General features: G+C 37.9%; 1 protein-coding gene across 1 annotated transcript in view; it reads right to left on the minus strand.

Annotated features, from left to right (window-relative positions):
- The window catches only part of LOC139695338 (dual oxidase maturation factor 1-like), a 47,501-nt gene extending 34,462 nt beyond the window's left edge, over positions 1-13,039 (minus strand). The window contains exons 1-4 of the mRNA XM_071594047.1: positions 12,957-13,039; positions 12,406-12,699; positions 3,057-3,114; positions 679-813 (exon numbers count right to left, since the gene is read on the minus strand). Of these exons, the coding sequence (XP_071450148.1) occupies positions 679-813; positions 3,057-3,114; positions 12,406-12,618 (406 nt within the window). The 5' untranslated portion in view covers positions 12,619-12,699; positions 12,957-13,039. The remainder of the gene's footprint in view (positions 1-678; positions 814-3,056; positions 3,115-12,405; positions 12,700-12,956) is intronic.
- Positions 13,040-26,725: the final 13,686 nt, after the last annotated feature.

Genomic DNA, 26,725 nt, shown 5'->3' on the forward strand with positions numbered 1-26,725 from the left:
CTGCTATAAATTTTGATTTTTGGGACCAGTCCCGATACTTATTGTACGGACCCTGTATATATAGTGTGGTATGATTGTAGGATTGTTTAATTTAGTCATAGATTATTTAAGAAAAATCATGGCTTATATTTTGCTTTGATACTACCTTCAAAAAGACTAAATTGATATAAATTTTCTCTATTTTTCAAAACTAATTTTGCCATTTGTTTTCATCATTTGCCATTAAGAGACTACTCCCGAAGGCATACTTAAAAATAATTGCTAGTACGACTGTCTTTGTCATGTATGGCTCTTCTGCTTATCATTGAAGTTTTTACTACAGGTTTTAACCTGTGGTTTGTGCTAAACACTTTTGCCGTTGAGAATTATGTGATATTGTGAGTCATACAACTATATCATACGAAACAGTTGGTCATGTTGAAGTTGCAGATTTTATTCTCATAAAATTATCATTTTGTAGTGCACGTTTTACTACAATGAAACCAGATTCAAGACAATATTTAGCATAGACTTTTCCAAAATTTTAAACGATTACTTATAATAGTTATGTATAAGGCTGACTACCGCAAGCATTTTAAATGATTCAACTTTTCCTTGCTAGAAATTAAAATCAGACAAAATTTTACCCCTGGGAGAACTCAAAATCGGTAAAGTGAGAAATCCGCCAAGGATACTCACATTTAAGCGTGATATTCACGGATCGCAATCCGATCTTGATTCCGATGTCAGCCTTTATTTCGTCTGGGACTCCAGCCTTGTAGGGTACAATCGCCGTTATAGCTCCAACCTCCCAGTTTTGTCCATAGTTGGAAGCTGTTAGTGGACGAATTAAAAACTTTTACACTATCGAAAATATTATTAATCCGAATTGGAAACAACCGATGACTAATTTGTAACCACACAGTTGAAATACGTAACGTGGTAAATTATAATATGCAGCTTAATATAAGCTTTATTTTATACTTACTTACTTTACTGGGCATCGTTTGTTGATTAATTAACACGCTTGGAAAAGTAGGAAACATATCGATTTTATAATAATTTTCAAATGATTAACATGAGTTTACTTTTTTTAAGTTAGCCTTTTCTGGGTTTAACTGCGTGACATGAGATAATAATCGAATTTTTGAGACCAATGTTGGTAATATTTTCCATATGAACTCGTTAGGGAAAAAGGAAATCATTTTCCTTTAAAAAAGTGTCCAATGTTTGCCCCGAAATTTTGATTCTATCTAACATTATCAGCAAAACCAAAAAAATCTTAATTCATCGTCGTATCATGATAGGCTGCGAAATATTTGACGAGAATTAGGAGTTTGATTCCAGCGGTGCTTCCGGGCTAATTATATTTTAACTGTCCATTTAAAAAAAAGAATTGTATTATACAGTATTATATCTAAAAAGCGTAGATGAATTGAATTTTCTACATTAAAGAAAAACTATTGTTTAGAAAAAAAGGCAGTGAGTATGTGGCAATGAATGTAATCATTTTCAAAGGATAGTTTAAAATAATGGAAAGGTATTGATCGTGCATTGAAATAGATACTGCGTTTTATTTTCAACGAGCCATAATTAGGCCATTTGCAAAAAAGGAAATACTAGTACACCTACGTCTACCCGCTGATTACGCGGTCAATAGTTGACAACTTTAGCTAAACGTAGAGTAACAGTCAGCTAAGCGGAACGTTGTCTTTTGAAAATATTTTCAATATTTAGCGAAAAAATCATCCAAAAGAGTATATAGCCAACGTGGTACAGCATCAAATTCAAAATTTTGCTATTATGTTGTCATTATGATTGGTCAGTAGGTCTAAGTTTCTTATTTTTCACACATTTTACATAGGTTTTTCAATTTCGTTCTTATTTTGTCGATTCATGTTTACGTATGTTCTATTTATTTATTTCTATTTTTATGCTGGGTGCTTGTCGTTCAAATGCATATTTGGGGCCTTTTCCATATTAAATTGCCATTTATTTTCTGTGCATTTTAAGTGCGAATATTTTTTTAACCCATAAACTAGTTTTTACTATGTTATATTCCAGTATTTTGATATTTTACTCTTATATTTTTTGATACTTATCTTGAGGAGATGCAAACTATCATTATTAAAATTAAATTAATAATAATTTATAGATTGAATTTTTATCTCAGTTGAATTCACTGTGTGCTCCAATACATGTTCGAAAAGTATGTAGCAGGAGAACAGTCATTGAATGACCAGTTATCATGCAATGCCGGTATCGTGATACATCAAGTATGTAGTATAAATGAAAATTAATTGAATCCCATCTCACCCGCTAGCGTAACATCATAGCCGTCAATATAACGACCGTTACCTCAAGGTATCCCCTCCATTCACACTTTCTCTCAACCTCCCTCCCATTCTCGAGTAAATTTCACACTTTGTCTTCTTTTCCTCCTCCCGACCCTGTTATTTTGTACGGCCCTCTCCATTTTCAAATCTGAAAACCTCAATTCTCGCCAATTATCTTTAGCGACCTTGAGTTTTATAACGGTGTTTATGCTTCGAGAAGGAAGATTTATATACTGTGGAGTTTCAGCTATGCATAAATCACTCGTTAATAGAAGCCGTTGTATGGTTTTAATGGGACTTAATACTATAATGGACATAGACGCATCAGCTAACATGGTCAATTTCGGTGGATTCCTCGTATTATTTTTATTTTCCTAATTGCTGATTTGGCATTTTGTATATTAATATTTATATTCAAATATTCAAATTAGTACCTCCAATTTCAACGCGAACTTCACGTACACTTCGAAAGATAGTGCTCAAGTTGTTACGGTACACGAATTTGAAAGTACACCACAACCTGGGTTTGAACCCGCGTCTTAGGAAACAACAGAAAATAGATTTAATCCATTTTGATTACCTCAAAATTGTCGTCTTCTCTATAAAACGTATTGACCTGTGTCTCGCGATGTGTTCAGAGGGGAGCCTGGGGCGAATCGGAATAGTTTTTTAAACGTATTCCATTATTTGTTGAGTATTTTGGTTTTACTGATAATAAAAGTAAAAAATTTTCGTACTTACTTAATAAAATACTGGAAACAATCATGCCAATCACCGCTCTGCAAACCAAGATGATTCTCTAAATGGAAGAAAATTTTTAGATATTTTGTCAGCTCGTATTGAACCAGATAAGGACGAGGCAATACGTCAGCCTCTGGAGATTAAAGTAATAAATGCCATTTTGTTCGAATAGTGTGCTTTATGGGACAATAATAGGAAACAAATATGTGAAATAAGAAACACTTAATTTTTTATGCTTCTAAGACTGCAGAACGTCGATCATTCAAAACAGCCCACAATCGAGGATATGCATGACTACCAAAGGTATTCGTATATTGACTCCCCAGAAGTATAATATTATTTGAATTAATTTAAAATAATTAATTAATAATCAGTACTTATGCTCAAACCATATAGTTTTCATCCATATTTATTCTGGGAAAGGTACTTGAGGTGGTTTCCCATTACTTTCCGCAGTATAATTTTTAACGCCACACCGTCATTGAAATGGTCATCCCACTGGGGTCAGACAATTGCTTCTGCTGCATCATCATTCAGGAACACTTGCTGTGTGGACTACTTTTTGTTGGCTCATACCCTTCGACCTATCAGGAATTGGTGACCCTACTAGGAGCAAGTATCATTGCCCCCTCCATCACAGCTCTCGGGGCCTTGAGAACGCATACACCGCCAAGGTCGCCGTTCATAGGGAGAGCAAAAGAGCATGATTCCTTTAAGTTAACATATATATATATCCACGAGTACCCGGACCAATTCAATCGCTGGATTTAATTCATATTATACGCCTTTTTATATGCTTAGACAGTTTCTTAACCACGGTGTCGTCTGTGGGCACGCGATTTTGCTGATCCTTTGGACCTTTGCGATTTTATTTTGCCAGGCATTATAAAAACTGGGTTCTAAAAAGTGAACTGATCCACTTTTAAAGTTAACCCTTGAAGAAATGCAAAGTCTGTCCCAAAAATAAGTAAATTCATTTTTTGCCACCAATGCAGATGGGTGATTTGTGGTGGGAATAGCAATGGGAGATCTTGGAAAAGCAATCCAACCCACGTCAGTTGATTGCGGGTATTTAGAGCATGCGGGTTGCTACTAGAATGAGAACCAGTTCGATGGTCACGTCCACGTATTCACATGGCTACTTTCTATGGAGCAATGATTATTATAATTATTAGGTAATCTACCGGTTAGGGTAGTTTTTTGGATAGACATAATCACTAATCAAATAATTTGTGACCCCTAGCAAAACACAACATCCTACTCTACATCAGGTCCCTCTTCAGCTCCGAGTACTTTCCTCCTCCCTTCATTCCGTCCAACTGTGGACTACCTTTCGTCTGGCTCTTAGCCTTCGACCTATCTGGCATGGGTGACCCCACCAGGAGCAATTATTATTACTCCCGCCAACACAGCTCTAGGGGTCATCGGAACGCGCAAGCCCTTCCACCACGTCAAGGTTGTAGTCCGGGGAGGGATTATATATATATATATATATTATATATATACTACCTTGATCAAAAATTTCCCGGAATTTATTCAGAAAATTAAAAATACAAGTTTATTCATCTAAATCTATATTGTCCCCTTCAAAGTAATCCCCATCGACTGCAACACACTTATGCCAGCGCTTGATCCAATCCTCGAAACATTTTTTATATTCGGTTTTCGGTATGTCCATCAGTGCTTCCTGCGATTTTTCCATTACTTCCTCTCGGCTGCTAAAACGCGTTCCCCGTAATGGTTTTTTAACTCGATTGAACAGAAAGAAGTCACAGGGAGCCAAATCAGGTGAATTCGGTGGCTGTTGGATGGTATTTGTTGCATTTTTCGTCAAAAAATTACGAATAATGATAGCACTGTGCGACGGTGCGTTATCATGGTGCAAAATCCACGAGTTTTCTGCCCACATTTCTGGTCTCTTTCGGCGAATTGCTTCACGCAAACGTCTCATAACGCCCAAATAATACTCTTTGTTTACTGTCTGGCCTTCTGGCAAAAATTCATGATGCACTACACCGTTGTAATCCATGAAAACCGTCAGCATTGCCTTCTTTTTTGACTGAAAACGACGTGGTTTTTTTGGTCTCGGCTCATTTGGTGAACGCCATTCACTTGCCTGATGTCTGGATTGCGTGTCGTACTCATAAACCCACGTCTCGTCTCCAGTAATGATCCTTTTGATGAATGTGGGATCGGATTCAGCCTCGCAAATCATGTCTTTTGCGACGTCAACACGGTCTCTTTTTTGCATGAAATTGAGGTCTTTTGGCACCAACTTTGCTGCTACACGACGGAAACCCAAATCATTAACCACAATGTCTTGGGCGGATCCATAGGCAATGTTCAAGTCCTCCGCTAATTCTCTGATGGTTAATTTGCGGTTATTGACCAACATTTCTTTTACTTTATCTATTTTTTCACCGACTTTCGATGTCGATGGTCTGCCACTGCGTTCATCATCTTCGATTGACTCACGACCACTTCTGAACCGCTCGTGCCACTGGTAAACGACCGTTTTTTTTAGAGAATCGTTGCCGAAACACTTTTCCAACATTTCCAACGTCCGTGCGCCACTAAATCCGTTTTTTACGCAAAATTTAATACAAGTTCGTTGTTGCAAATTTAAATCAATTTCTGAAATTGTAAAAAATCGCCAACACACACAGAGATAGATGTACTCTTGGCTACGTAACTTTTGCAAATGTCAAGTTATGACACTAAGATTTAAAGGGAATATCAACAACAGATGTACCAATTTAACAAAAAAAACAGAACTCAAATCGGAACGATGGGAGCGCCACACGGTGGTTATTCCGGGAACTTTTTGATCAAGGTTGTATATATATATATTATATATATATATATATATATATAATATATATATATATATATATATATATATATATATAATCGCCTTTTAATCGTCTTTTATTTATTATTTATTTTATTTTATTTTATTCGCCGTTTGGCGGGATTTCGTGTTTGAATGTGTATTTGGCCAATGTGGCTCATCTCTTTCTTCTGGCTATGCGTGCCACGAAACGCACTGTTCCTTTCCTGTATGATGTTGTATGAATTCTAACCCACTGTCCTTTCCTTTCCTTGTGTATTGTCTATTTCTCCTTTGGTGGGTGAAACAGCCCCCTGACGCCATCTCTTGGCTGAAAGAATCGGGGCGCTTGGCGACATATTAGACCCACGGATCTCAGGGTAAATTGACTATCCTCGATAGCTCAAGTGGTTAAGAGCATCCGCCCGGCAAGTGGAAAGATCCGCTGTTCGAGTCCCGGTTGAGGAAATATTTTTACTCTTGTGATCCGTTCGATTCCGCCTTCCCCACCTCTATTGTGTTCGTCCTTTATATGTGTTCCTATCCCTTTTCCTTATATCTGTTTCTGTATATATGAGTATTTATTCGCCGTTTGGCGGGATTTCGTGTTTGAATGTGTATATATATATATATATATATATATATATATATATATACACATTCAAATATATGTGTATATATATATATATATATATACATATATATATATATATATATATATATATATTTATTTATTTATATATATATATATCATATATATATATATATATATATATATATATATATATATATATATATATATATATATATATATATATATTATTAAGGTAATCTACCGGTTAAGGTAGGTTTTTGGATGGACACAACTACCAAACAAACATTTTATTACTCCTAGCAAAACACAAAATCCATCATCCTACTCTATATTAGGTCCCTCTTCATCTCTGAGTACTTTCTTCCTCCCCTCATCCCGTCCAACATCCCTACCCTGTTCCTTCCCTTTCCTCTTTTGCCCCACATTCTCCCGTCCATCACAGTCTTCAACATCCCACTATCGGTCAACTCCCCCTTCATCCACTTTTCCTGCCTCCATAGGATTTCTCCCAACAAACCCCTCTCTTCGCCCACAATACCCAGTACTTCCTCATTTGTTTTCTTCTCTGTCCATTTCCCTTCTCCATTCTTCTACACACCCACATTTCAAAAGCCTCCAATCTACGTCTATCCTCCTGCTTCAATGTTTCCGCACCGTACATAGCTACGCTCCATATCAACGTTTTTACGAGTCTTTTCTTAATATCCTTACTCAACGTCCCTGTCATCAACTCCCTCTTCCTTGTGAAAGCCTCTTTGCCTAGCGCAATTCTTCTCCTTACGTCCCTACTACTTTAAACGTGTTGGTCCTAAACACTACCGAGATACGTAAACTGTTCTACCTGCTCTAGTTGTTGCCCTCGTATTTTAATGTTAAGCTTAGCCTTTTTCTTTCTGGGAAATCGCATATTCTTTGTTTTATTAATGTTGATTCTCATCCCATACCTGTCGCACTGAATTTCCAATTCAGTCAGCAATGATTGCAACCCCTTGACTGACTGACAAACTAAAGCTTGGTCGTCAGCGAACCTAACTGATTTTACGAATTCTCCGCCCACTTTCATTCCTACCTCCAGTTCTTCCCATGCCTCTTTAATCATTTCCTCTGCATACAGGTTGAACAGCAACGGTGATAATGGGCAACCCTGCCTTACACCTCTTCCTAACACTGCCCATCCTGACTCCCCGTTTCCCACCCGCACCTGAGCAGTCTGAGACATGTACAGGTTTCGGATTAGCCTCCTTTCCATCCAATCTATTCCTATTTTCTGCAATATACTCATTAGTTTTCCCAGTTCACTCTATCAAACGCTTTTTCGAAATCTACGAAACAGGCAAATACCTCCTGGTTGTGTTCTATATTCCTCTCGATTAATAATCTCATTACTGCAATGGCATCACGCGTACCTCTCCCCTTCCAAAACCAAAACTGATCATCCCCTAAGTAATCATTTGCCCTACTCTTTATCCTTTTGTTTATGATCCTGAGAACAACTTTAGCTGCGTGGGATATCAAACTTATCGTCCTGTAGTCCTCACAAGATGTAGCCTTTACCTTTTTTGGAATAGGAACTAAAACTGATCTCACAAAGTCTTCCGGCCAGATTCCTTCCTCATAAATAATACGAATCAGCCCAAATAGCCTCTTCCTCCCACATTTTCCTAAACATTTTAAAAGTTCCGCGGGAATGTTAACCACCCCCACGGCCTTATTTAGTTTCATCTCCCTTAATGCCCTTTCTATCTCATTGTCTAGTATGCCTGGACCTAAGCTGTCTTCCTCTACGTCATATTCTTTTTCAATGTCTAACTTTGTATGTCTAAGTTCTTTACTATACAGTTTTTCTATATACTCCTGCCATCTCTCTTGGATCTTTCCTGCGTCAACTATTACCTTGCCCGCCTTATCTCTGTTAGCATAGATCTTCCTTTCTTACTTCCCGATAAAGATTTAACTTTGCTGTACAGCGCACCGATTTCACCCTTCCTTTGCAGACTTTCCATATCCTCGCACTGCGTCTTCCACTATGCTTCTCTTGCTTTATTTGTTGCCCGCCTGAATTTATTGTTTAATTCTTTGTACTTCATTTTGCCTAATCCTGTATTTACATTCTTCCATTTTCGCCGCTCATCCATCTTTGTAATCATCTCATCCGTGATCCATGGTTTCCTAGTCCTTTTAGCGTTAACGGTTCCAATAGTGTCTCTTGCGGCTTTAGACAACCCTTTCTTGAAACTTTCCCATTTTTCTTCTATAGTACTAAGCCCTTTACCATCCTCCATGATTTTCTCTACCGCCTGTTTGTATTCCTTCCTTTTCAAACCATTTAATGCTTCTACATTCCATTTTATAACTCGCCGCCCCTGCCTTATCTTTTTGAAACGGACGCTACATTTCATAACAACTAAATTGTGGTCAGAGTCCGCATCCGCTCCTGGGAAGCTGTGAGAATTTGTCACACTGTTCCTAAACCTGTGTCTAACCAGGATATAATCTAGCTGATACCTTCCTGAGTCACCTGGCATTTTCCATGTATATCTGCGTCTTTTGTTGTGTCTGAACCAAGTGTTGGTGATGAGTAACCCCTGTCTCCTGCAGAACTCAACTGCTTTCTCCACGCGGTCATTCCTCGTGTCTTAACCGTAGTCCCCCACCTCATCACCATCTCTTTCTTCCCCTACCGTCGCATTCCAATCCCCCATCACTATCAAATGTTTCGATGTGAAGGATGGTTGAGGCCGAGACTTTGTGGAAATGCATTGCGAACAGGAGTTTCACTAAATAACTTTGCAGTTTCCACATAAAATAACTGATTTATTTTACTAGTTTCGCTACACTGTAGCATCTTCAGGAACGTACAAAGAAAATATTCCGTTTTCACACATATATATACTCGTCCTAGTTTGTGTGGGTTAGTTGGGTGGGTGGGGGGGGGCAGACGCGCTGCCTGGGTGGGGGCGGTAAGAGTGGGTGAGTGGGGTTGACTGTGAGTAGCGGGGACTAGGGAAGGATTATGGAGGGACGGTTATTCGTAGGGGGGGTAGATTGGCCGTAGAAGTCATTAGGGATAAGTTGTGGAATGTCCAGGAGAGGGGAATGGAAGGGAAAAAGGTGGTCGTTCGTTAATGGTTTCTTCTCCCTTAAGGCGGTTAAGATCTCCAACTGTTCCTTGATGTCCATCCTCTTTCCTTTCTTCTCTTTGTGTAGTAGCTTTGGTATGAAACCTGCGTTGTGGTCTGCGCTGATGAAGTGAGCTGCAAATTTGGAATTCCCTTTTTTAGTACTGAAGTCCCGCTGATGTTCCGGTGCCCTGACGCGGAGGCTCCCTGCCGTTTGTCCTATGTAGGATGCCGCGCAGTCCGCGCACTCCAAGCTATAGACTCCACTTTGGTCCAATTTGTTAGTGGAGTCCTTCACTTTAGGGAGCAGGCTCTTCATATTGTTCTCACTGTAATATGCCGGTCTTATGTTAAGGTCTTTAAGGAGTTTGCCTATTTTTCCGGGTGACCCTACCAGGAGCAATTATTATTACTCCCGCCAGCACAGTTCTAGGGGTCATCGGAACGCACAAGCCCTTCCACCACGTCAAGGTTGTAGTCCGGGGAGGGATATTATATATATATATATATATGTATTTTTATTTGGACGGCACAGTATAACACAGATTTAGCACAATATAACAAGGCCTTCTTCAAGTAAGACGCCGACTTCTCAAGCGTCGGAGAAGGCCGAAAGCTTAAACAATTTACAATGTGAGTGTCCTTTTGTGTTACTATTTTATTTTTGTTCTATTGTGCCGTCCAAATATTATATATATGTATATATATATATATATATATATATATATATATATATATATATATATGTATGTATGTGTGTGTGTGTGCGTGTGTGTATTTAATATTTACATGCACAGAAAGTTAATAAGAAACTTCTTGGTTTATTTTATCATGGGGAAACTTCGAAAAAAGGCAGCGAGTCATTTAAAAGCGAATAGTTTATCGCATGCTCGGCTTATACTCTTTCTGACACACAATAATTAATTTTCACAGAATCTAATTTATTTGCTAAGGTATCTTTAGGAGAAATGGGATACACTTAATTCACGCTTAGCGAAAGAAAACAGAATGTTTTCCGACGGTGACTACGTAATTGCAAAGTAATGGGTGTCTTTTACTTCCGCTATACATTTTAATTGATGGCAAGACCATTCATAATTTTGTTTTGAACTTAAATTGTATAACTACCTAATTTTAAGTTTATCAAATTCATGAAAGGAAGGCCTGTTAATATGCAAAAAGAGGTTCTTGAAAGAGAAAATCTTGAAAATACTTCCGTAAGCCTAAAAGTGTGGAGTCCATAGAAATGGGAAACGTTTTATGCGTACCCTTCCTCTTTTCGTGTATTCCGCCCTCGCGTTCTTTTTTAGCCTTTCATTCAATCATGGCAAAGAGATTAAAATATGTTTTAGGTAGACTTAAATGCCAATGGCATTTTAATTCGAGAACCGCTTAATCAGGCAGGCAAAATTATAAATAGCACTGCTACTTGTTTTCTATCTGTTTGGCCTTTCTACCAGTGTCTGCACCTCAAGAAATTCCGTAAATTAAATAAGTAAAATGTGAAAACTTAGCGTAAATAACTGTAAAATATTTCAATCTCATACGGGGAAAGTTAGAAGGCAAAATATCCGTTAAATACACAATCAGAGCTAGGGCGATGCGTGCCTAAACAGTCTGTGTTTACTTATTTCAGGTGGAAATCAGCATACTTTACAGAGTAATACATTTGTAATTTTACCGAATGTATAAATATTTTCAGACCTAAAACATCATTATTTTAGACTCATTAAATTTTATTAACTAATGAATAATTTCCACTCGGTTTTCTCAGTTTAGTTCTAACGGAGAATATGGTGAAACCCACGATATTTGAATGGATAATGCCACAATGTTTTACAATTTATCCGAACAAATATTCGAAATTTATTTATTTATAATTTGTTTTGGGCAATTTTCGAGTCACTTGTACCATGTAACAGGAAGCACACTGACATCCCACACTACGTTAAAATATTTTCCAGTTCCGTATGCTTGATTTCTCCCGTCATTTGGTCCAATGTTTACCTTATTCTCCAACCTTTCCCTCTACGTTCTCCCCTTTATCACACTCTTCAGTATTCCACCGCCTATCACAATGCTCTTATTCCAATTTTTCTGCTTCGTTTGGATTTCTCCTAGCAACTCTCTCACCTCCCGTACCATGTCTAGTTCTTATTATTTTGTTTTCCTTTCGATCAATGTTACCTTTTCCATCCTGCTCTACACCCACATTTCAAAAATCTCCAATTATGGTGTTGCGTCCACGACCAAATCTCCGAGTCATGGACAACCAATGCTCTAAATCAATCAATAAATCTACGTATGCTTTCTTAACATTCCCTCTCAGCGTCTATGTTATCCTTCCTCAAATAAAAAATCTTCTTTATCCAACGCAATTCTCCTTCTTACATTCCTACTACTTTGAACATTTTGGCTCACAACACTGCAAAGATAGGTAAACTGTTCCACAAGCTCTGGTGTTTGCCCTCTAATTTAAACGTTCAATTTAACCTCTTATCCTCCATCGCCATTAATTCTATTCTATAAAAATGATTTTACAATTCGCTCTATGATGATTTTAATGCTTTGGCTGACTGGCTGATTAAAGTTTGATCATCCGCAATCATAAGTTATTGTATAATTCCCCGCCCAATATTCATTCCTATTACCAGTTCCTCTCAATCCACTTATATAACTTTCTTCCACCTGTACGTTGAAAACCTTGGATGAATTAATAATAGACCATATAAGAACAATACGATTTGGCCGCTTTCGTTAAATCTGGGTCTGAGTGAAATATGACAGTAGGTTCATGATACTCACCGGCTTTCGGTCGTACCGTGGCAGAAGGATCACCGCGAAGCAAACGCTGAGGCATGCGAAAGAGAATATTATCCCCACTTCAACGACGTCGATGGTTACTGGTGTCCTGTTCTCGGAATAATGCGAAGGGAAGCCCTCCGACCTCCCTAAGGAGAACAGTGCTTCGGAAATAATGGAGATTTCAGGAGTGTTTTGTCGTGCCTTAGAGCCCATGTTTGGTCTCTTCCAAGGAAAGAAAAACTTGATTCCAAACTCCACTCCACAAACTGCTGCTCCCCACCTCTGGGATTAACCCTGTTGGAAAAGGGATGGATGATCTTCGAACCAGATATAATAATCGTAAATACCGAGAGGCCCAATTGAGCCTTCATTTCGGATAGCAGACTGATGGCTAGGTATTTTAGAGCTCCGAGGTCATATGATATTTTAATTTAGATAAATAATTTGGTTTCTTCTTAAGCATGAGAGAAAATACGAGCATTTGATCAGACATTATGTTTGGCGAGTTCGAAGAAATGCTCACAATAAGAGTCAATCGAAAGCATACGTACCTTTTGAAAGCAATTATGCCGCATATAGCACGAAAACAAGAAGAAAATAAACTGACTTAAACTACTGAACCATAATTCCCTTTCCTCGTACAATTGTCGATTGAGGCGAGTACCAGTTGAAATCCTTGAAATACAGAAATAAATCATCTAAAAGGGAAACTAGTCTTCAATTTATGCAAAATTTCTTTTGGCTCCTCTCTCTCTGTGTTCATTCCACCAAAAAAAACCACATCCGTAAACCAAGTCTTTCTTGCGTGTCGAGGAAGGCTACGAAGTCCATCCAAAGTAATGGCGTGATTCACTTCAAGTGCTTTCCTCTCAAGTAAAGATTGGAGTAGATTCACTAACTACGACAAATAAACAGTCCCTGTCTTCAACCGTCCATGTCTGCTATGTAAGGGACGAGGAAAGACATTTAAGGAAACGAGCGAAACCGGAAGGAAACGTCCTCACCCCTCTAGAATGAGGCGGACCACATCCTTTTCCTCTACCGTAGAACAGAATGAATGAAAAATAGACATGGCATAAATTTTATTTTCCCTAAGTTTTTATGCGTTGCAGAAGCGGCCAAATATTTATAAATTTGTTCTCTCGTGTTATTTTGATCGTGTCTTAAAAACAAGTAGCCAAACCAAAAAGATTTATGTGATAGAAAAAACGTACTAAACCACTTACGCTTTGTTTGGAAGCTAGTTTCATATTAAATGTGTAAAATAGTACACACCTAAACTAATACATACATATATATATATATATATATATATATATATATATATATATATATCTATATATATATACATATTTTATATGTATTATTTATTAGCGGTTAAGGTTAATCTACCGGTCAAGGTTGGTTTTGGATGGCAACAACTACCAAAACATCAGGACATCAGAAAGTTGACAATGGGAAGTCTGACCTAAAGCAGAATCCAAGGAACTTCATACAGTGTTTTTCCTGAATGATTGACGCCTTGTACATTATGACAATATCTGTGACATTAATGATAAGATGCTCATATAGATTTTTGCAGTTTGACTAGGGTTTTGACCCACGCCACTCTCTATGCCTCTGTAGCTAACTAAGAATAAATAAAATGAAATGCTTGTGGTTTAGGGTAATAGATGATAAATTAGTCCAAAGAGATCCTTTTGAATCATTTCGCGGTGTAAAAACTTTTAATAAGTGTGTGAAAAAAATTTTGAATATTTAAGGGGAAATTCAAACACGAATATTCCGTTATTTTCCGGCACATAATACTAAGTAATTTGGCTGGAATTACGAAATAAAGGTGAGGAAAGAGATGATTTTTTTCTGGTTGGTATTAATTCTAACTGCGCTAGATTGAGAAAACAGCAATCTTTCGTTTGTTTGCGTATTTCCATCATGCTAATATAATTCTTTAATGCCAATAGAAACATAATTGCTAATAAAAACTTGAAATCAGTTTTGAAAAAAAACATGAAAGAATTCTTTTATGAGCCCACCTACGCAACGTTTACGCAATATACGACACGTTTACTTTTCAGAAATAAGCTTTACCATGTTTTCTTTTCAGGTTTTGCATTTTTTCTTGAGTTTTATCTTTTAAATTGGGATGTTTGCGGAACAAGCACATTCGAGGGGTAAATCTCATTACTCAATATCTCCGTCAAAATAATACCATTAGACGCATTTATGACTCGCTGATGAATTTTTCCATTATATTCTCGCTGTTTTTTTCCTGTGACAAGAGCGGTTTTAAAATTAATCAATTACCTATATTTTTGCTTATTCAATTTTTCATGAAAACTCTGTGATTTGAAAGATTTCGAATAAGTGGAAATTATAGTATTCTTTGCGTATGAATGTAATTAAGAATCCATTCATGACATTAGCGGGCCAGCATAGAAATGTCTTACTAAATATTCATTTTCGTGTCGGAATGCTAATATGTATGTCCTCATCGGGCAATTATGTCTAAAAATGTTTATTCAGTTTTGCAATTTCATATTTGAGGCCTTCCCTGGAGTCTAGTTCGTGAAGGCTTATTTTTTCTTTTGAGCCTTGGAGACTTTTTGTAAAGAAACTTTGTTGCGTAAAGAATCCTGCGGGACGGAAACTCATGGAAGGGGAATAAAGTGGTTAATTTGGGATTTACTTTTGTCCGCCTTCATGAATGAAATCAATCGTGAAAATCGAAAATCCTCCACTGTGAGCTAAGTTTTTTCCCTACAGGTAGAAAGTAATGTGCTTTCCTCGTCACGTGTTTTTTTAGTTCTCCTTGAATCTTCTTATACGATCGCTTGAAAATTAAAGGGATAACTCAAAGCAAACATTTTTTCTCGGGTTGTTAACCAATGGTTACACTTTTTTTCGTGCATTGGAATCTGTCGTTTCCGCATGCTACGTAGTATCTGAAATCAATAATTTCGGGAAATTTCATGCGTGGATGCCATAACGCATGAAGGATAGACGAGAGAATGCAAAGGGATCGGGGAATCTTTGAATCGCCCCTAGAGAAAAGGAAGGACGGAAACTTCTCCCTCGTAGTGAGAGGGAAAACCTCAGACGAAAGGGGGCATGAGGTAGAGGGAATGATGTGGCGTCGAGAGATTCCACAGAGCCCGTTTTCACTCAAGAAAGTTTATGGCAAATGCAGGTGGAGTTTCGAGGACATTGCATCAAACTAATACAAGTCTCACTGCGCTGATGTTTAGCTCATAGTAAATCCTGTAAGCGAGGGTTTAGGGACTCTTTCCAGGAGAAATAGACGTATGTACTTATAATGCACACCTTAAAAGACTTCGAATCTGGAGCATTAGGTATGGGGTGTTAGGGCACAATAATTTTATGATTAACTGAGAGGGTTAAGCTGAGATGTAGATAGCAAGAGGCATTTCCATTTCACATTAATTTCCATTTCTACTGAAAGTTTTGTCTTTTTTAATGTTCGTTTTGTAGTAAAAACAAATTTAAAAGGATAGAGAGACAGTTACTTTTCTCTTTATGCTGAGAAGTAGATAGCAAGAGGCATTTCCATGTCACTCTAATTTGTATTTCTTTTAGGTTTAAGTTTTCTCTTTTTAATCTTGGTTTTGTCTGAAAAACAAATTTTAAAGGATAAAGAATCAGTTCCTTTTTTCTCATTTTATCTGGCAGGTCTTCATTGCCAGTAGGGTGGGGAATCTTTTAAAAGGTGCCGTCAGAAATTACCTTGTTCTAAGCCTTTCTAAAATGTCGTCGATTCCTCCGATAATCATTAAACTTGGCAAGTACTTTGCAACCTAAATTTTTCATGAATGGCAAAGGGAATATTATACGTATGATAAAAAGTCAAGGAAATTTGGCTCCTATTACATTAAAAGTAATTACTGCTAATGATGGTTATACTAGATTTGTGGATGTTTTAACGCATGTAGGTATGCACTTTTTAGGCTATGCAAATGTTTTTGAAGGCATTTACCATAATATTTCTACAAAGCCAAGACATTTTTCATAGTGTGTTTTCTTTTAATTGTCAGGAGTTAATAACGGCCACTACTTTGGCACTACAAATATTTTCCTCTCTATATTCTGGTAGCCCCATAATTGATATTAATAACCACCGTATTTAACTCATTAAAATACAAGGGCAGTCCAAAATGTAACCTCCGTTTTCGTGTTGCTTGAGAACTAGTTGAGGGAGCCGAATTGTCGCTGTATTGGCGCACACAGTATTTCGGTACACCTTGCTCTGCAGTGGTTGGAATGTCGCATCGCTTGCCATTTGTTTACAAAAGCAATTCAAAAAGGACGATACAGTTGAAATTCACGCCAAATGTGAAGTTCGTTCTGTGATATCGTTTTTTTCTGATGAAACTTCAAAATTGCTGGCATTCATCGGGAAAAATATGCTCTGTACGGACCAAATATGATGTGTGACAAGTCAGTGTTGTTGATCGTGTAAGAGTAAGTATAAATGTTTATGATGATGACAGAAGGAGCCGCCCTTCTGAGGTGAATAATGAGCTGCAACTGAAAATTCACGATAAATTCATAGAGACCGCCGTCTCTATGAATCCGTCGCCGGTTCGTCCGGAAAATAAGTGTACTGAGCTCAGGAAAAAAAATTTATTACACTTTTACATATCTTAAGCTAATATTCCTCAAAATAGGACCCTTGTGAGTCGATACACTTGTTCCAGCGGCGTTCCCATTCCTGGAACGCTCCCGCGAAGGCATCATCGGGAACCTCTCGAAGACTCGTCGTCGACCTCTTCTCTGCCATCCACGAACATCTTGTGCCACCGAAAGATCATGTTTCTGGACATGGCTGACTCCCCGTAAGCCTGGTTAATCATACCGACAGTTTCGGTAGACGATTTCCCAAGCTTTACCGCAAATTTGATGGAATAACGCTGCTCCAAAAACTTCGGCATCGCGTTCCGTGACGTGGGTCGAGCGTGGAGGTTCGCGTTAACAGAGCTCCTCACTACACCACAGCTCAGAGCCGACTGCCTTTTTCAGCGTCGCTTACCAACATACCCCCCACCAATCGCAGCCCGTCAGAGCGGTGCTGGGCGCGCCTGGAGCGGCGCGCCCAGCCCAGGAGTCAGTACACTTATTTTCCGGACGAACCCTGTATGAATTCTTCAGCATGTTTTCCACAGATTTCTACGACTCTGTTGCATAATAAAAAGGCTGAAAAGCTGGGCTCCTACATGTTTTGTGCTTCTCTCGACGTAGAACTTCAAGATGCCGCTGATTGGTTGGCTAAGATATTAGGCGGAAGAAATTTATACGAAAGGAATTCGAAAACTAGCCCAGAGATATGACAAATGTTTAAATCTGTCTGACGAATATGTATAGTATATGAAATAGTAAATACATGTAGTTTTGAGTTGAAAATAATAAATTTTCTGTATCTATTCCAGTGTATTTTTTATAGAAAAACGAAGGTTAATTTCTGGGCAGCACTCGTATTACAGTGATAAAAAGAATTTCATTTAAATAAATATAGCATCATCGTATTCCAAATAATATCTCATATTCCCAATACTATACATGTGCCTGGATATGCTTAGAAGTTGCGAAAGGTATGGATTTAATATTCCGAAATGATAAGATAATAATGTTATTACATGCTATCAAATTCTATTTTTACTCAAAAATTTTATTTGAAAGGAAAAATAATGTGAGTTTGAAATTTAAAACAACCGGTACAGGAAACTGCATACACAAATAAGTAAATTGTTACATTCACATAGAAAGTGATCGAATAACAATGGTTTATAATATTATTATTATAGTTTATCAACATGTTAGGGCTGGATTTAGATGGGCACAAGTTTAAAAACAATTATCTGCTCTTTCCCAAACGAAACAAAACCAAACATCCAACCCTTGGAGAGTGTCCCCCTTCATCTCCGTATTTATCATTCCTCTCTTCATTCCGTTGAACACCCCTACTCTATTTCTCTAAAATTCCACTCTATCTGTCTTCAGCATTGCACTGCCGATCAATATATTTTGAATCCATTTTTCCCGTTTCCTTATGATTTCTCCCAACAATCCCCTCTCCTCCCCCTTTTGTACCCAGCACTTCTTTATTTGCTTTCCTTTCTATCCACTTCACCTTCTTCATCCTTCACTACACCAACATTTTAAAAGCCTCTAATCTACGTGTATCATCCTGGTTCAATGACCATGTATCTACAACGTACATAACTATGCTCCGTATCAAAGTTTTAACGAGCATTTCCTTAACATCTTTACTCAACGTCCTTGTCATCAATAACCTCCTTCTCGTGAAAGCTTCTTTGCCCAACGAATTCCAATTCTTATGTCCCTACTACTTTGATCAATATTGTCCAAAACACATCCGACGTTCCGACCGACCAGATACGAAAACTCTTCCACCTGGTTTAGTTTTTGCCCTCCTAATTTAATGTTAACCTTTGCCTTTCTCTGTCTGGAAAACAACATAACCTTTGTTTCATTTCCATTCATTCTCATCCCAAATCAATTGCACTGAATTCCAATTCAATTAGCAGTACTCGCAACCCTTTGGCTGACTGACGAATTAGAGCTTTGTAATCAGCGAACCAAACTTAGGAATCACCCTCCTACTTCCAGTTCTTCCCATGCCTGTGTAATAGTTTCCTCCGCAATTACGTTGAGCAGCACCGGTGGTAATGGACGACCCGGCCTTAATACCTCTTCCTGTAGGCCATATCAGGAAGAGGTGTAAAAGGCCACTGGCTTGTATCTAGACTAATCGTCCTCCACTAGAACCAGAGCAGTCCGAGATACGTGCAGCTTACGGTTTTGCCTCCTGAACCTTCAACTTATTCCTATTTCCTGAAATATACTCATTACCTTTTCCCAATTCACCCGATTAAATGCTTTTTCGGAATCTGCGAAACAGGGAAATAAGTCCTGATTGTATTGTATATCCGTCTGGATTAGTGGTCTTCACTATTGCTATGGCATGGCACGTGCCTCTCCTCTTCCTAAAGCCAAACTGATCAACCCCCAAATAATCATTAGCGCTTATCCATTTTTTGAATCTGAGAGCAACTTTCGCTTCGTGGGAAATCGAACTTATCGTTCCGTAGTCCTCACACGATGTAGCCTATGCCTTTTTTGGAATAGGAACTAGCACTGATCTCACTCTATAAGGAAGTCTTCCGGCCAGATTCCTTCCGCATACAGGGTTGCACCCAAAAGTGGTAGGACTGATTTTCTGTAGATACTACGAATCAGTCCATATAGTCCCTTCCTACCACATTCTCCCAAACCTTTTAGTAGTTCCGCTGGAATTTTGTGTACGGCCTTATTTGATTTCATCTCCCTTAATGCCATTTCTATCTCATCGTCGAGTATGCCTCGACCGAAGCAATCTTCCTCTACGCCACGTTCTCTTTCTGTCTAACCTAGTTGGCCTAAGTTCTTTACTATGCAATTCTATATATTCCTTCCATCTCTCTTGGATCTTTTCTGTTTTAACTTTTATATTACCCGACTTATCTTTAACTGCTAGCATAGATCTTCCCTTCTTACTTCCCGATAAATATTTAACCTTACTGTAGAGCGCACCAATTTCAACCTTCTGCAAACTTTCCATATCCTCGCACTGCGTCTTCCACCATACTCGTTTTGCTTTATTTGTTGCCCGCCTCAATTTATTATTTAACTCTTTGTACTTCATTTTGCCTAACTCATTGTTTACATTCTTCCATTTTCTTCTTTCGTCCATCATCACAATCATCTCATCCCTGATCTATGGTTTCCTGGTCCTTTTCCCATTTACGGTTTCCAAAGGTTCTTTTACGGCTTTCGGTGCCCTTTTTTGATATGCTGCCATTTTTATGATAGTAGTTGGCTTCTTTTCCTCACTCATGGTTTTGTCTACAGCTTGCCAATTCTTTTTCCTTGTCTATGTAGAAAATGCTTCTAAATTATACTTCTCAACCCAATTACCCCGCCAAATAGTTTTCGTATTGGACGCTACACTTCACAACAAATAAAATGTAGTCAGAGTGCGTATCCACTCCCAGGAGCATGTGGGAATTGATGATGCTATTCCTTAATCTTATCGTAACCATAATATAATCTCACTGATATCTTTCTGAGTCATTTGTCACTTTCCGTGGGCACCAACGTCTTTCATGGTGTCTAAATCAATTGTTTTTGGTGATAAGCTCGTGTCTTCTGCAGAACTCAACTGCTTAATCTCTGCGGTCATTTCTCTCTCATAAACCGTAATCTTTTACCACATCACTATCTATTCCTTCTCCTACCGTCAAAGTCGAATCTACCATCACTGTCAAATAATTCCATTCAAGAATACACCCAATTATATTATCTTGATGATTGTGTGATGTATCCACCTCTTCGTCTCCATGATTACTCGGTTGAAAGCGTAGCTGAACAATGACCAAGTTCGCTGGCTCAGGTTGTAATTAAACCATTAATATAACGCGTCTTGTTCTATGCTAACGATGCTACTTTCTGCTTTTGATTCAATGTTGAACTTGTAGCAGCCCCACGATCTCTTTCCGCCCCTACGCTGTATATTACTTCTTCCTGCCCCGCTGTACATTGCCTTCCCTGCATTAGGTCCCGCCATCCCATTTTACCTCGCATAGACCTAAAATATCTATAATACCTCTTTCCATCTGTAGATCTAAATTCTCACATTTTCGAGTCCTGGACATTATTCTAACGTTCCAGGTGTCTATTCTACTGAATTCCATGTTCTTCCTTATCTTATGTGCTGCTATTTTCTGTTTTGCTTGGCAAGGTTTTGTATGAGATGAAGACCACGGAAGCTTCCCTCTCCCGCTGCCGGGCGTTAAACACGGCCGAATGGTCCCTCGGTTTCCAGAATACATTTTCACTCTACCGCTCATCATAAAAAAATCATTGGAGAATAATTTAGGTGGCTTCCCGTTGCCTTCTTTAACAGTGTTTTTAACATAACACCATCACTCAATGGTCACTCCAAGGGGGCCAGACGCCTTTGCGGCCGTCTCACTTTGGAAGAGACGCTGCGTGGACTACCATTCGTTTGGCTCCTAACCTTCGACCTATGACATCTGACCTGTCAGCCCACTGGACTGACCGTTATCCCTAAAGGTCACCTTAACAGGAGAAAGTAACATTGCTTCTGCCAGCACAGCTGTAGGGGTCATTGTAACGCACAAGCCCTTTCACCAAGGTTGCAGTCCATGATAGGGTGTCATCCTCTTATATTCTAACACCAGACCAAGTGTTAATGATATTGTGATATTGTTTTAATTATGTTGCCATTTTAGACGAGTTGCCAGTGGGCTGTTTTCGGTATTTTATGCTTCAGCGTCAAATTTTGGCGGCAGAATGTTATGAGGTGACTAACTTTTCATGGCCTTCGAAGATTATCTGTATGCTTTCATATCTTTTAATTGAATGTATTGCGCTTATTTAGGTCAATTTACTATTCAAGAAGACATCAATTGAGATTAATTCACAGCCTTTGATAACGCATTAAGCTCTTTAGGCATTGAGGGAAGCCAACAATGGCACAATTTCCTGGTGTAAAAATCATTCGCCTTGACCGGAATTCGAACCAGGCTCCCTCGATGTCCGCACGAGTGCATCAGCCAGTTAAGCTATCGAAGCGTCCACTTACACTCTTTTGGGGGGATTAAAGGAACAAGCTGTTGTGACGAAATACCGTACATACATTGCTACAGGTATTTGTAGTCGTGTAGTTCTTGGAATTAAGATAAGCGGTGGAATTTTCGTTGGATTCTCGCAATTCTCAGAATGATTACGAAGCTATTAGAGTGACCATTTCACGGCGGGAGCTGCCATCGTGTAGAATTTGATTTGTAGTCCACAAAGGTTTTATTTATTTCATTTTCTTTGCTAGAAGCCAAGAATTGATTGACTAAATACACATGACTTGTTTGCTTTATTGCTTTTTTATAATACTCATTTAATCCTTCTTTTTAACATTATTGTCAGATAGATATCTGCAAATCTATGTTGTAGAAGTGTTTTTAAAAAGATCCAGGGAAGCCGTGATATTATTCTGTGGGCTAATTGAAAGCTTCTACTCAAAAAATACCCCTGTTGCTGTGTATAGTGCCTTCTACACATTCTCACGATATCTGCTTCACTATTTACCTTCGAAACTGTTTACTTCCGTCCTTCCTCGTAACAACATGGTCCAAAATTCACGCTTTCAATCGCTAACTCCCAATGCGCCTTCATCCCCCAGGTTCTCACTAATTAGCATTACATCTGCCAACCTCTGCCTTTATTCCCCTTCCCTAGTTGATACCTTTTTCTTTACCAGCTTTTCTCTATCCCCTCTCATTGTATTTATCATTTCCTTAAATATCCAGTTCCTGACGCATGCAATACTACGTTGTACAAGGATGTTGTGATCTGTTCTTATCATAGAATTTTTCTGCAGCAGTGGAACTAAAGATATTTTACGGGGGAGGTAACTGACAGTTGATACCTTTGCGCCATTAGAAATAGGTCGGTAATTTGCCAGAGATTGGTGAATTGAGGAATGGTGGAGAGAAACCCGGCGTTAGCATTCGCCTATTCTTAAGAAAATGCACCGAAGGCGTTCACGGTTTTAACTTCCATCCGACGGACAGTGTACTCCACTTGACCTGCTCACGAAATATGATCCAAAGTAGGGATCGGGATACTTCAGAAATATTTTTCCACCGCTGAAATTCGAATACGTACACTAACCAGCCACCGTACCAACCCGACCCCAATTTACATGGATGAGAAAGAGGATTGTGAATGGTGAGCCACATGGTTAGAAAATGACAAAAACTTGAAAATTAAAAAGATGACCGAAATGGAACGATTTTAACCACATCACGCCCTGTTCTTAAGAATAAAATGAATTTTTTCTCCGATCCTCAGGGATCAGATAAAGAAAAAATAATGCAGTGAATAATATGTATATATATATATATATATATATATATATATATATATATATATATATATAATGGGCTGACACAATATAACACAAATAGAAAAGAATAGACTCATTTAAAAGAACACTCACACGGTAAATTGTTCGAGCTTTCGGCCCTCTCAGAGGCCTTCTTCAAGAGAGACTCAGACTGAGTCTCTCTTGAAGAGAGGGCCGAAAGCTCGAACAATTTACCGTGTGAGTGTTCTTTTAAATGTGTCTATTCTTTTCTATTTGTGTTATATTGTGTCAGCCCATTATTGTGCCGCTCGTGTGAGTTTTTCCGTACAATCGTTATATATATATATATATATATATATATATATATATATATATATATATATATATATATATATATATATTGAAACGTACAGTGAATAAGATGATGGTCTTGGAGTAGGATTGCTGGGATGAAGGATCAAATAGATGATCGATATTCTTCATCCATTAACAAGATAGAAGTTGTTCCCTTACGAAAAACGAAGCTGTAATATAAAATAACACTACGAAATTTCAGCTATCAATGGAACACCGCCAAGTGGGAAAATATTTAATAAAACCTTGCCCGTAGCCAGACAAACTATTTATTCATGCTAAATAAAAATTTCCCTTCCAAGTCAATGAGTTTCGATTGACAGCGGAAACATTTTATTTGAATATAAATTCAGATATTTTCTGCGAGTTGATAAAGTATCCAGACTATATGAACGGAATAATTATAAGCTCAAGCCAAACGGATTGATATATTATAAATTTTAGGATATGAAATTATTATTTCATTAATGTTTCGCATAAAGTAATTCACCAGTGTGTCACATTGAGATGGTGATTACTTTTAAATCAATAAATTCCATCGAAGCCGAAATAATATCTAATTAGCAGAATATGCGGAAATGATGAGACAAGGAGTGAGCTCTGGTGAGACCTTTGAGTTTGGCGAAAAATATTGGGCGCTAATTATCCAAAATTGGGGAGATAAAATTGTTTAGACTTTTTTTGGCGGAAAAAGCTATTGTTTAAAAAAAATTACATTTAATTGGCAATTATTTTCCTACCTATTTACATCTCATGCATGATTTGGGAAACCGGATTGATACTTGTTGGGAGCAAATCTGGAAAAAGATGGACACGTTCAGACTAAATTTTTTATTTCATTATTTTGACTTGGTCCGAAAATAATACTTCAACCTTTACTTTGACTTTGAACATTTATGTAACAATTTGACGATTACATACACCCATGCCCTAGGTGGAGGAAAAAGTACCGAGGTGGGAATTGAACGAGACTGTAACGGAGATCATTATCGCAAATTAATAATAAAATAATTTTGTCATGTTTTTCATACAAATTGGACTACATACCTTATATGGGCGTCGCATAGTGTATAACTCCAAACAGAAGGGCCATATTGCGAACCCTTTTGTTTTGTACCTACGTTATGCCTGTGACAATACTTAATATTTACACCCATGAACCTTCTATCCCATGCATACATATATATATACTTGGAACGGTTAACATGGATTAACGTCTTCGTCTGCAAACGTAGAATATAATCGTCTTCGAAATGGAACGCTCTTCGGTGACGCACAAATATATAAAAACACAGAATTAGATTTTTAAAACATAGAAACGAACAGAAAGGACTCTCACATTTGTAGTTTTGACGTGTCAACAGCACAACTGTCGTCATCAGAATCATTCTGATGACAACGGTCGTGCCTCAAAACTACATATATGAGTGTCCTTTCTTTGTGTTTCTGTTTTCAAAATCTACATCAGTATATATATATATATAAATAAATAAATAAATATATATATATATATATATATATATATATATATATATATATATATATAAATATATATATATATATTCGACAACGTTTTAGGAAGGCTTAGGACGAGGTTATTTCTGACGGGAACTATTTTTGAAGATTCCCCGGCGTACTGATAATGAAGACCTGCCAGATAAAATGAAAGAAAAGTAATTGTCTATCTATCCTTTTAAATTTGTTTTTACGACAAAACCACGATTAAAAAAGACAAAACTTTCAGTAGAAATAGAAATTAATGTGAAATAGAAATGCCTCTTCCTATCTACATCTCAGCTTAACCCTCTCAATTAAAGCATAAAATCATTGTGCCCTAACACCCCAAACCTAATCCTCCACACTCGACATATTTTAAGGTGTGAATTATAAGCACATACGTCTAGTTATCGCGTTCTCCAGACACGTCTCTTTCTCCTGGAAAGAGTTCCTAAACCCTCGCTTACAGGATTTACTATAAGCTAAACATCAGCGCAGTGAGACTTGTATTAGTTTGATGCAATGTCCTCGAAACTCCACCTGCATTTGCCATAAACTTTCTTGAGTGAAAACGGGCTCTGTGGAATCTCTCGACGCCACATCATTCCCTCTACCTCATGCCCCCTTTCGTCTGAGGTTTTCCCTCTCGCTACGAGGGAGAAGTTTCCGTCCTTCCTTTTCCCTGGGGCGATTCAAAGATTCCCCGATCCCTTTGCATTCCCTCGTCTATCCTCCATGCGTTATGGCATCCACGCATGAAATTTCCCGAAATTATTGATTTCAGACACTACGTAGCATGCGGAAACGACAGATTCCAAAGCACGAAAAAAAGTGTAACCATTGGTTAACAACCCGAGAAAAAATGTTTGCTTTGAGTTATCCCTTTAATTTTCAAGCGATCGTATAAGAAGATTCAAGGAGAACTAAAAAAACACGTAACGATGGAAGCACATTACTTTCTACCTGTAGGGGAAAAACTTAGCTTACAGTGGAGAATTTTCGATTTTCACGATTGATTTCATTCATGAAGACGGACAAAAGTAAATCCCAAATTGGGCACTTTATTCCCATTCCATGAGTTTCCGTCCCGCAGGATTCTTTAGGCAACAAAGTTTCTTTACAAAAAGTCTCCAAGGCTCAAAAAAAAAAATAAGCCTTCACCAACTAGACTCCAAGGAAGGCCTCAAAAATGAAATTGCAAAACTAAGTAAACATTTTTAGACATAATTGCCCGATGAGGACATAAATATTAGCATTCCGACACGAAAATGAATATTCATTAAGTCATTTCTATCCCGGCCCTTAAATGTCATGAAAGGATTCTTAATTACATTCATACGCAAAGCATACTATAATTTCCACTTCTTTGACATCTTTCAAATCACAGAGTTTTCATGAAAAATTGAATAAGCAAAAATATAGGTAATTGATTAATTTTAACACCGCTCTTGTCACAGGAAAAAAACAGCGAGAATATTATGGAAAAATTCATCAGCGAGTCATAAA

The sequence above is a fragment of the Hetaerina americana genome, unplaced genomic scaffold (assembly GCF_022747635.1).
Source record: "Hetaerina americana unplaced genomic scaffold, ioHetAmer1.1.p SCAF_6, whole genome shotgun sequence".
In the NCBI taxonomy this organism is placed as follows: Eukaryota; Metazoa; Arthropoda; class Insecta; order Odonata; family Calopterygidae; genus Hetaerina; species Hetaerina americana.